The sequence below is a fragment of the Symphalangus syndactylus genome, chromosome 15, assembly GCF_028878055.3.
Source record: "Symphalangus syndactylus isolate Jambi chromosome 15, NHGRI_mSymSyn1-v2.1_pri, whole genome shotgun sequence".
NCBI classification, from domain to species: Eukaryota; Metazoa; Chordata; class Mammalia; order Primates; family Hylobatidae; genus Symphalangus; species Symphalangus syndactylus.
In genome coordinates this window covers 79592891-79605790 of record NC_072437.2, presented here as the reverse complement: position 1 = coordinate 79605790, position 12900 = coordinate 79592891, and the positions used below count along the sequence as shown (strand labels likewise).

Here is a 12900-nt window from a genome sequence, read left to right as displayed (position 1 = left end):
CCCAAGTAGCTGGGATTACAGGTGCCTGCCACCATGCTTGGCTGATTTTTTTTCTATTTTTAGTAGAGACAAGGTTTCACTATGTTGCCCAGGCTGATCTCGAATGCCTGACCTCGTGATCCACCTGCCTCGGCCTCCCAAAGTGCTGGGATTACAGACGTGAGCCACCGTGCCCAGCCTGTCCAGTCTACCATTGATGGGCATTTGGGTTGATTCCATGTCTTTGCTATTGTGAATAGTGCTGCAATGAACATACATGTGCATGTATCTTTATAATAGAATGATTTATATTCCTGTGGGTATATATCCAGTAATGGGATTGCTGGGTCAAATGGTATTTCTGGTTCTAGGTCTTTGCGGGATTGCCACACTGTTTTCCACAATGATTGAACTAATTCACATTCCCACCAACAGTGTAAAAGCTTTCCTATTTCTCCACAGCCTCACCAGCATCTGTTGCTTCTTGACTTTTTAATAATTGCCATTCTCATTAGCGTGAGATGGTATCTCATTGAGGTTTTGATTTGCACTTCTCTAATGATCACTGATGTTGAACTTTTTTTCATATGTTTGTTGGCCACATGTCTTCTTTTGAGAAATGTCTGTTCATGTCCTTTGCTCACTTTTTAATGGGTTTTTTTTTTTTCTTGTACATTTGTTTAAGTTCCTTATAGATTCTGGATATTAGACCTTTGTTCAGGTGGATGGATTGCAAAAATTTTCTCCCATTCTGTAGGTTGTCTGTTCGCTCTGATTATAGTTTTTTTTTGCTGTGCAGAAGCTCTTTAGTTTAATTAGATCCCATTTGTCAATTTTGGCTTTTGTTGAAATTGCTTTTGACGTTTTAGTTTGAGTTCAATATTTTTATGCCTTCTAGGGTATAGGCTGTAATAAAGCTATGCTGTGACATTTGTTATATCTTTATTTTTATCACATATCATTATATATTAATTTTTATCATATTCTTTTTTTTGAGACAGATTCTCGCTCTGTCACTCAGGCTGGAGTGCAGTGGCACGATCTCAGCTCACTGCAACCTCCGCCTCCCAGGCTCAAGCAATCCTCCTGCCTCAGCCTCCCGAGTAGCTGGGACTACAGGCATGCACCACCATGCCCAGCTAATTTTTGTATTTTTAGTAGAGATCGGGTTTCACCATGTTGGTCAGGCTGGCCTTGAACTCTTGACCTCATGATCTGCCTGCCTTGGCCTCCCAAAGTGCTGGGATTACAGGGATAAGCCACCACGCCTGGCCAATTTTTATCACATGAGTAGCTTTCTCTTTCCTTGGATAAACAGTCCAAATTTTGACAAAGCATGCTTTGTAGATATTCAGTTATCCTTCCAGCCATACATACACAACTTTCCAAATAGAAAAAACAAAAAATAAGCTAAACAAAAAACCTTCACCATATGTTTACCATTTTCTTTGGTGTCTCTTCTTTCTCCTACTGTGTTCAGCAAAGCAAATGATGCAATCAGTTTGTTTCCTTATCTGCTAAAGCACATTGGAAATACTTTCCTGGCTGGGCATGGTGGCTCACACGGGTAATCCCAGCATTGTGGGAGGCCAAGGCAGGCCGATCGCTTGAGGCCAGGAGTTCAAGACCATCCTGGACAACACAGCAAGACCCTATCTCTACAAAAAATAAAAGATATTAGTTGGGTGTGATGGCATGCACATGTAGTCCTAGCTATTCAGGAGGTTGAGGCGGGAGGATCACCTGAACTCAGGAGGCTGAGGCTGCAGTGAGCCATGATTGCATTACTGCACTCCATCCTGGGTGACAGAATGAGAGTCTATCTAAAAAAAAAAAATATATATATATATATATATATATATATATATTTTTTTTTTTTTCCTTTTCCCAACTTTAGACTGTCATGTTACTATGTCCAGTTGTTTTGGTGATACGGGAGTAACACTTGAGCTAATCTCTGAGCAGGAGCTAACCAGGTGAAGAGTAGGGGAAGAAGCACAGCAAAAGAGAGTACATCCCTAAGGTGAGAAAAAGTGTTGTAATTTTAAGCAACTGAAATAAGGCCAGGATGAATGGAGCATAGCCCAGGGAGAAGCCAGAGACTTCAGAGGAGGTTGAATACATAGGCAGAAGCTTGTAGGCCTGCATAAAGATGTTTTTATTCCCTAGAAATGGGAAGCTACTGAAAAGTTTTAAGCAGAAAAGTGTACACCTGATTGATGATGCTAAAATAACACTCTGGTTGCAATGTTGATAATGGACTGTGAAGACAAAGAGAGGCAGTGGAAAGACCAGTTAGGAAGCTATTGACCTTACACAAGCAAAACTGGACAGTATCATGGAGCAGGATTGTGGACAGGAGATAAAGAGAAGTGAATGGAGATTAGAATCAATATGACTTGGTGGTGGGCTTGATGGGTTAGGGGAAGATGGACAAAAAAGAGGAAGGTGCTAAGTATGACCCTCATTTCTCTGCCTAGAGTGCCTGGAGGGCCAGAGATCTGATTTATAAAATGCAGAGCACTGGAGAAGGGGCAGAACAGAAGTGCAATAGGAGCTCAAGAGTTGCTTTTGGACATGTTAAGATTGAAATTCTCTAACCTAAGTTTGGAATGGCTGCATAAAGAAAATGTGGCACATATATATATTGGAATATTATTCAGCCATAGAAAATAAATTTTAAAAAAAGAATGAAAACATGTCTTTTGCAGCAACTTGGATGGAACTTGAGGTCATTATCTTAAATGAAACAAGAAGACCCAGGAAGACAAACATTGCATGTTCTCACTCATAAGTGGGTGTTAAATAAGGTATATACATGGACCTAGTGGAATGATAGACAATGAAGACTTGGAGGGGTAAGGGAGTGGGAGGGAGTGGATAAGAAATTGCTTATTGAGTACAATATATGTTATTCAGGCAATGGATTCCGTAAAAGCCCTGACTTAACCACTGTGAAGGTAATAAAATTGCACTTGTATCCACATATATATATATATATATTCATTTTTGGAGACAGAGTCTTGCTCTGTCGCCCAAGCTGGAGTGCAGTGGCATGATCTCGGCTCACTGCAACCTCTGCCTTCTGGATTCAAGCAATTCGCCTGCCTCAGCCTCCTGAGTAGCTGAAACTATAGGAGCGTGCCATCACACCTGGCTAGCTTTTTTGTAGTTTTAGTAGAGATGGGGTTTCATTGTGTTAGCCAGGATGGTCTCGATCTCCTGACCTCGTGATCTGCCCGCCTCAGCCTCCCAAAGTGCTGGGATTACAGGCGTGAGCCACTGTGCCCAGCTGTACCCATATATTTTTGTATAAATAAAAATAAATTAATTTTTAAAAAGCAAAAACAGAGATTGATATCCCTGTATAATACCTGAGTACCAAGAAGCCGGTTGGTGCTATAATCCAAAAGTTCACAAATCAGGTCAGGCAGGGCTGAGAGAGAACCTGTGTGCCACTGACATATTCACAAGTAGTGCCGGAAGCAATGGAGTACCTAAGGAGTGAGTGATCCCTCACCAGCATTTAGAGGCATAGGTCTGAAGGACTTGCCGCTGCTGACAGCTGCAGAGAACAATGGGAGCTCTTCTCTAGCTTTATGGTTTTGTGCTACAGAAGACTCTTTCTGTGAAATGTTCCTTTTCTCATCCATCCCCACATCTTGTTTCAGACCCAATACAATTTTTAAAATCCATGTCAATACAAATTTCTAAAAGTTTTAAGAGAGAGAATGTAATTTGCATTAAAAATAAAAACAAAACAGAACAAAAAAGTCCCCTGAAAAGCAAAAAGAACGTTTCCTTTTTTTTTTTTTTTTTGAGACGGAGTCTCGCTCTGTCGCCCAGGCTGGAGTGCAGTGGCGCAATCTCGGCTCACTGCAAGCTCCGCCTCTCGGGTTCATGCCATTCTCCTGCCTCAGCCTCTCCGAGTAGCTGGGACTACAGGCGCCCGCCACCACGCCCGGCTAATTTTTTGTATTTTTAGTAGAGACGGGGTTTCACCGTGGTCTCGATCTCCTGACCTCGTGATCCGCCCGTCTCGGCCTCCCAAAGTGCTGGGATTACAAGCGTGAGCCACTGCGCCCGGCCCAAAAAGAACGTTTCCTAAGATAATTCTTAACCATCTCCTTTCTATTCTTTTCTAACTTTGCCTTAGTGTATGTTTTTCCATTCTGCACATTCATTCTGCTTCATTCATTGCGTGTGTACCTGTATATTTCTATATGTTTGTATGTATATATATAACACGAACGCATATATGCATTTATGTATGTATATTTTTTATACATACACACATAGTCTTTTCCCTGAATGTATGCTTATTCACAGCAAATGCAATGCATGCTTCTAGAGGACAGGTATCATGCAGAGAAGCTAGCATAATATATTAATCAGTCATTAATAAATATTGGTATCTGCCAAGGATATCAGAAGTTACACAAACATGTTGGATATCATGATCCCCCTTACATTTACTTTTTTGTGGACTCATTTCAAGCTTGGAAGCCAACTTTTGCTTTATGAATTCTAATACTACATATTTTGCTATGTTCCAGATTTAGGACTCTCAACTAAGGTAATTAATTAATTATTTTATTTTATTATGGCTAAAGTTGTTTAGGTATAAGTGGTGCTCATCTTTTGATATGCTAAAACCCTTTGTGAATCTGTTTAATAAAGATCTTTACACTACCAATTATCTATTCAAAGATCTTTGCTACTGTATTTGTAGATAAAGGTGCAACGGTTCATTAATTTGTTAGGAATTTTCTGTATTATGATAAAATTTAATGCATTTTAGAACTTGGTCTACATGAAAGGGATTACTCCAACAAATGTTACTACTTATCGGAAATTTAAAATGGCAATATGTGGTAAGAAAATACAATGTGACAAAATCCTACTCCTAAACCTTGGCCAGAGAGCCTACTTCAGCTGTTTCTGTAACTACTACTGAGACTTCACCCAAAGAATAAAAGGGAAATGCCTCAGGTGGTGAAGGAATGGTTTTCTCTATCGTCAATTCACAAATAGGCTCTGAGCTGTTTTCTAGAAAAAGCTAGGCAAAATTTTTACCTCGTTTACTGAAGAAAAAAATTTCTTTTCGAGAATAATAGAATTTTAATAATATGTCATAGGAAGGAAATTTGAATTTCTCAGTCTAGTTATTCATGTGACCTAAAAAAGGCTGATTTAGAAACACAACAAATTGTAAGATTCTAAGTAGCCATTGCTGTAAGTCTCTCTTCTCATTCCATATGTTAGAAAGGCTTTGTTATTGGTATTTTGAATTTTTAGTTGTTAACCATATATTAGATTTTAGTCATTTTCAGCCAAATTATCACCTTCCATGCTGATGCAATAAAATGAGCTGATGGAAACATGATCCATTTGGAAATACTAGCACAGGAACAGTCATATCACTGGATGCAGAGAAAAATTACTAAGTTCATGCTAAGCTTTAGCTATAATAGAGTGATTGTGACAGGAAAATACTGCTGACATTCTTGTTAAAAAGCATACAAGAAACTCAGACCACAGGACAGTGAATGTTAGGTTACTACACATTTGCATAACATAAGCGAAGCTAAAAGCACATATCAGAAGAGGCACAGGAGAAAGGATTCCATTTTGCAATAAAATTTTCAAGAACAGAAGAGCACAAAGGAAATACCTTAAGATCTCGCCTTTCCAGATGCAAAAGTTCAGCCCCTCTGATGTCATGACGGATGAAGATATCTTTGTACTCTCCCAAATTGAGCAGATCCAGCCAAGCAGCAACTTCCTCTGTGCCCCATTTCTGAACTACCAAAGTTAAGAGCAAAACCCCCTTAATTTCTACATGCTCAATGCATTACAAAGCAAAGGTTGGCCAAAGAAGATGCAAAACAGAGTGTAGCGGCAGTGCTAGCAAAAGAAAAGGTTAAAGGTGTTGTTTCAACAAAACTATAGTTCCACTTTTTCCCATGCAAGTCACACACTATCAACACAAGGATACGACTATACAAAACCATTTGCTGCCGTGCACCCATGCTCAGCTTTAGTCCAGTTTCCTCATTAAAGCCACCCAACCTACACAATATGCATACAAAATGTATTTCACATCATTAGGATCAATGGTGCAAGCTCTAAATAAGCTCTGATGATTTCCTTCAGACCCTGTATGAAAACGGCTATAGACTGAAATGAGCTACAAATGCTAATCACAATTTAAAATCTGATATGGGGTATTCAATTTTACACAGACTTTCCTGCTTAAGGTCTTGCTGACTTCAAGTGTAGTCTTGATTGATTCTTCTACTACTGATAACGGCAATCAATGTGCTGTTAAATCACAATTTAATGTCATTTAAAAAGTCCATAGCACTGCTCTCTGACATTAGTTGGATTACGTTATTTTTAGTGTGTATCATTTGCTTATACATTTTATTCAACATTGATTAGCTTAATAAAAGCCTACTTATTTGCTGTATTTGGTTTTTAAATGGCTTTCATTAGCTGCTTTATGAATATCACAAATAAGGCTTTACATCACTTTTTTAAAGATAGCGCACTCAGAGGAATTTATAAAATTATTTGGTTATGAAAGGCAGCTACCATTGTATAAACAGAATTTGAAGGTGCTTTAGTACTAGCATACCTGTACATTTAAACTCTAAGGAAAAGTGAAAAAGGAACGATAGAAATAGCAGCAAAGAGGGGGCTTAATCTTTGCTTGGGAATGCAAGTATCACAGCATATTGTCATTGTCAAGGGGTTGAAACAGTGTCCTCAAAACAGGAGAAAGGGAATATATAACTTTAGGTGGAAAATATATTCGGCAAGTTAAATGAGTAAATGAAAGTTTCTATGTTCCATTTATCAAAGTAATCTAAAAATTGTACTTAAAAGAAGAAAAACAAATTATATACTGATGCTTTGACTTGCTGTTGAGAAAGAACCATCTAAACAGAAATGCTGACATCCACTAAACAAAGTAGAAGCAAATTAGCAACCACTTCATTTTTTTGTGTGCTTCCTTACTAGAGATTCCCACTGATACTCAGACATGTTTTAGGTACGAGAGGATTCTTTCACGGTAAAATTCATAAATCATGAAATTCCCCATTTTAACCATTTTAAAGCGTAGAATTCAATGACAGTATGTTCATCATATTGCGCAATGTCAACCACCATCTAGCTCCAGAACATTTTCATGACCTCTGTGATGCCACTTTAATCAGTTCTTTTTTCATAATGTTGTATTTCCCCTTCCCATATGGACCACCTACCAGGCTGTGAACTTGTCTTCTGCTTCTGAACCTTTTCCTTTTTAAACTTTGGCACTATTCGAAATACGGTGCTTCTGTTGTTTCTTTTGGTGCAATCCATAGGAGGTTCCTGTTCAAATCGAGCAAGAAAAGAATTTTTTCAGGATACGAAAAGGAGAAAAACCTACTCTGATAATAGGGATAACACAGGAATAAGTTATAAACACTAAACATTATAGAACAGTGATAACTTCTTCAAAAAAAGTTCCCAATGTACGACTGAAAATGTCCCAATTCCCCTAAAATGCCTTTGTTCACATAAATGCCTTTTCTCTTTTGTTCAAGAACAGAATATTTGAAAGTAGTATTCAAAATTCATTTTTCCCTAAATATCTCTTTTTCAAAGAAGAGTTCAAATTCTATAGTGATATGGTCTACATTTCTAGAGAAACAGGCTGAATTTTCCATACCTCATCCTCATTTGGGTGTAAGATATAATAAAGCCAAGGAATCTCTGTCAGTTTCTGTAATTCCACCTCCACAGAGTGTAAGGCATTGGATACCCGCTCTTCATGTGGCGATTCCAGCTGCTATTTACCAGCAGATTAAAAGACAAAACAAAATAAGACTCAGTGGCCAACCTCAAGTAGAATAAATCATTGTACTTTGACAGTGAACAGCCTCACTCCTTATTAAGGTAGTATTTTTTAAATTAAGGAACATTAAGAGAAGAATAAATTCTTTTATATTGACTTCATTTTAAAAAATCTGAATAGATTTAATCTAATCATTACTTCCCAAAGATCATATGAGTAGCTAGTGTAACCTTAATAACTTCATAGAAAAAGTATTCTTTTGGTGTATTTTTCTGTGTAAATGTCTTCTTTCCTATCTCTCTCCTTCATGCTTTCCAAGCATTTATCTACCAATTCTTCCTGGTGGTATAAGTGTGCAGTTTTACTATTCTACTTATTTGTGCCAAAAATCCTTCTGATTTAAACAGGTCACCAGGCTGGGCATGATAGCTCACACCCATAATCCCAGCCCTTTGGGAGGCCGATGTGGGCGGATCATTTGAGGTCAGGAGTTCAAAACCAGACTGGCCAACATGATGAAACCCCGCCTCTACTAAAAATACAAAAATTAGTTAAGCATGGTGTTGGGCGCCTGTAATCCCAGCTCCTTGGGAGGCTGAGGCAGGAGAATTGCTTGAGTCCGGGAAGCGGAGATTGCAGTGAGCAGAGATAGCACCACCGCACTCCAGCCTGGGTGACAGAGCCAGAGACTCTGACTCAAAAAAAAGTCACCACATGAACAAATAATACTCTTTAAATTGGTTAAAAACTTGTCATATAAAAAGAACTGCAGAAAAATCTCCTTGAAAATTTAAACAATAAGCTTCAGGGAAAAAACCATGAATCTTAGAAAAATCTGTGATGAAAAACTGTTGTAAAAATTAGGGCAAAGCAAAAACTCAACGGCTTATCATCTGAAACTGGGTTTGGATATTTTAACAATTTAACTGCTCACCTATTATCTGCATTAACTCATTGAAAGCAGGTATTAAAATGCACTTACAAGTTCAATAAATGAATAAAGATTGAATAAACATTCCTCTGCACAGAACTGGAAGGCAGTCGATTGGATTCTACTCCTGGCCTTGTAATTAACTATGTAACCAAAGGAAGGTTAATTGACTTCAGAAGACTTTATTTCTTCCTCTGGAAATAGCACAAGGTGATGATGATGATGATGATTATTATTATTCGAGACAGAGTCTTGTTCTGTTGCCCAGGCTGGAAGTGCAATGGCGCAATCTCAGCTCACTGTAACCTTGGCCTTCTGGGTTCAAGCAATTCTCGTGCCTCAGCCACCAAAGTAGCTGGGATTACAGGCGCATGCCACCAGGCCTGGCTAATTTTTGCATTTTTAGTAGAGATGGGGTTTCACCATGTTGGCCAGGCTGGTCTCAAACTCCTGGTCTACAATGAGCCACCTGCCTCAGCCTCTCAAAGTGCCGGAATTACAGGCGTGAGCCACTGAGCCTGGCCGACTAGATTATTTTTGAGGTCTCCTCTAGCTAATCAATATATTTATAAATTACTTTAAAATTATAGAGTTCTTATAAATATGTTTATAGAATTTTAGAACTAAAGGTTCAGAGATAATATTACTGTTATTATGAACTTTTTTTTTTGTTTGTTTCCCCTTGTTATTCACAGTATCTACCACTTCTAGTAGTGATTAAAAATACGGAGATTCTTGGCTGGGCACGGTGGCTCATGCCTGTAATCCCAGCACTCTGGGAGGCTGAGACGGGTGGATCACTTGAAGTCAGGAGTTCAAGACCAGCCTGGCCAACATAGTGAAATTCTGTCTCTACTGGAAAGAAAAAAAAAAAAAATAGCCAGGCGTAGTGGTGCGCAATTGTAGTCCCAGCTACTTGGCAGCTGAGGCAGGAGAATCACTTGGAACCAGAGAGGCTGAGGTTGCAGTGAGCAGAGATCATGCTACTGCAACAAAATGTGTCCCTGTCTCAAAAAAAAAGGAGATTCTCTACCCTGTTGTGTTTAAAATTTATTAATTTTCTTTTAGTCTAAGAATATGTGTTATAAAACATATAAAATGGTTATTACAAATTCATTCTGGCACTAAAATATAGAGTAAACCTTAGTTGCTCTCAAATATAATCAACTCCTTATTGTGATATCACTATTGTCAAAGGTTTTGGTAAAATTCACCAGTACACATTTTAAACCAAAATTCATATTTAACAATGAGAGAAAATTAAAAGTGGAGAAGGAAAGTCGGTCCATATTAACATAATACACATAATAAATATTAGCAAGGTAGCACTCAGCAGGTACTTTTCGTGTAGAGAAAATAAGTACAGAATAAGTTATGCTTTTAGTTGTAAGAAATGATCGTCATAGGTCACTGGATTTCCTATAGGACCAGCAGAAGACTCTGGTTAAAAACAGTAGTGCCAAAAAAAGCCAAGAAGGGGCTCCATTGGTTTTATCAAAAGAGATAACCAATGTTTCTTCGTAAAAGGTTTTCTTCATGGCCATAGTAGAGCCAGCCACCTGTTGTCCCAAGGAAGCTGTGTTTCAGTTTCCTTTGGAAGTAGGTAAGAGCGATGGCCTTCATACAGCCTTTCAGCTTCTCTTCTCAGAGCAAAGGATGCCCCAAAGATGGCACTTTTCTGGACCATAGGCGAAAACAGAAACCCTAAGCTCAGGCACTTAATAGCAAGGCTGTGGGATGCACCTCCCATTCATTCACCCACTGTACCAGATACTATGACTCTTAGTATCACTTTTATTTAAGTGTAGATTTGCCCAACCAAGTGAGAAAATTACTTTCAAAAGAAATGTTTTAAGATCATCAACTACCAATTAATCAGAATTGTAAAAAGGAATAAAAAACAGCAAATGAATTAGGCCTTCCACACAAGTGATAACAGCATGTGGGAATAAGCCACAACCGAACTCTAGGTGGCGGCAAGAGCCAAGATGCTAGAATACTTGAAAATGGTGAGGTATTTATAAAGAAAGGCTAACTCGCACTGCTGACAAAACAGGACATCCACAAGCTTCCAGCATTTATGCTTGAGATCCATGGACTGTGGTCAGATTCAGACTTGGCCTAAACTTGATTTCCAGGACCAATCTGGATTAAACAAGGCAGAATTCTTGAAATTTAGTTCTTGAAACACTGTGTCTAGAAAATGTCCTCTTTTAAGCAAACCTGGAGGACCATATTAGTCATATTCAAATGTTAATTCAGGGAACAAACTCCATGAGTTCCTCTACTTGTGTGCAATAATAAGTACCTAAGGAATGTCTACTACACTTTATAAAGGTCACGTCTCTCGAAGCTGAATGGGGCAGAGCAGGGCTGCCTAAAAACAGGATGGCATATATGAGGGGAAATCTCCACTCCTGTTAGCCTGAATCATGACTCCCAACTTCAGCCATATATTTTCTTGAAGACAAAAGCCAGGTGAAGAGGCAGCTCTCAGGATGGAAGCCAGAAGGCTGCTTCTGCCTTAGAATCTGCCAAATGCCTGTTCCCCAATGAAGGTAAGACCCAGACATTTAATTCATCATTCTTATGTTACCAATCATTCTTTTCCTTACCAAAGGAACCCTGCCAACTAGCAAAGATTCTGTTTCATTATACAGCGCCTTCACATTGATGGCTATTTCAGTGGCAGTGTCCCTTGTAAGACTCTAGAAAAGAAGAATATCAAAGACATGTGATCTGTATTAAAATAGGATTTCACTACCAGTAAACACTTTAAATTTTATTCTTATAATTTAAATTCACAGCACACATTTTTTAATCTACTCAAATTCCATAATTGCAAAGTTTCATACATTTGTTTGTATGACTATCTCATTATTATTGTATTACAGAACCAAAAGAATGCACCGACTACAGTGAATACACTCAGGATCACATCTCCTACCTAATGAATATGTATATGCTAGCACCAGCATATACATATTCCCATTAAAAAGTTAAGTCAAAAAAAACTTTCACTCTCAGTAGCACTAACCATATTGCTTTTTAGACTATCATCTTGAGAACAAGCACTTAATTGTATATTAATTTAAGTAACTTCAATCAAATAATTAAAAAAATAAAATAACGCTATCATTTTTCTCTATATTATAGCACTGTACCATGTAGCACATTTTAAGAGTTATATTCTATCCATTCTATTACTAACTTCTACATTAAAAATTTTACAGAAGCATCAATTTCCGATTTAGCAAAACAAAATGAAGTAGGAATAATTTCAGTGCATAACTTCAAATATGAATGAACATCTCTAACAAAATGCACGCTGATGATATCTAGGCTTGCCCTTTAACAAGGTGCAGGGCAGAAGGTAAGGTAAAAGAAAGAGTAAGAAAGGATGATAACAGTTAAAAAAAGAAAGAAGTGAAGACAGATGGAAGGTGACAAGTGATTGAAAGTGAAACATAAAAAATGAGAGAATTTAAGAGCAGGAATGAAAAAATAACAGGAAAAGGAAAATAAAAAGTTGTCCACGATTTTACTGCAAGTTTGTAGAGACTCATATAGACAACATAACTTTCTTTCACAGGGCGTGGCATATTTTACAGTATTAAAATACATGTGTAACACCCAAAAGAATCTGTGGAATGAGAATTTACCATTAGATCCTCACCTCCGGGCACCTTGGGTTGGCTTTATTCAGGGCATGGGAGCAGGCATTCACAGCATGGGCCAGTTCTTGCTCCAAAAGACAGTGAATCGTGGCTGCGTCACAGATCCTAAAAGCAAAAATGAAACAAATGAATAAAAAACTTTTTTGAGTATTGCTCATTTTTTTTTGAAGTATAGAAATGTTAGGATAAAACAAGTAAAAAATATATGAAGATCAGTATGGAAGAACACTTTTAATGGCTGCTCAATTATGAATGGCACAGGTAGATCTATAAATCCAGACCCCACTGCAAAAAAAAATGAAATAAAAAATCTTTGTATAAAAAGTTAGGCTTAAAAATCAGAGGGAGACATATTGAAGTGCTATTTTGAAGGATGAAATATAGTAATATTTCATTTTGCAGTATCCTTGGAAAGTGAGAGGGATCACAAATATAAAGACTAGAAACTTCTCTTTCATTCATTGAAA

General features: G+C 37.9%; 1 protein-coding gene across 5 annotated transcripts in view; it reads right to left on the bottom strand.

Annotated features, from left to right (window-relative positions):
• DGKH (diacylglycerol kinase eta) overlaps positions 1–12900 on the bottom strand; it is a 202477-nt gene that overhangs the window by 16236 nt on the left and 173341 nt on the right. Inside the window, exons 26-31 of one of the 5 annotated variants that reach the window (XM_063619041.1) lie at positions 12433–12538; positions 11372–11464; positions 7700–7819; positions 7251–7359; positions 5655–5784; positions 1409–1457 (exon numbers count right to left, since the gene is read on the bottom strand). In XM_063619041.1, coding sequence (XP_063475111.1) covers positions 1409–1457; positions 5655–5784; positions 7251–7359; positions 7700–7819; positions 11372–11464; positions 12433–12538 — 607 coding nt within the window. Of the gene's footprint in view, positions 1–1408; positions 1458–5653; positions 5785–7250; positions 7360–7699; positions 7820–11371; positions 11465–12418; positions 12539–12900 lie in introns of those variants that run through there. The other 4 variants (XM_055245347.2, XM_063619042.1, XM_055245348.2 and 1 more) reach the window with 4 other exon arrangements.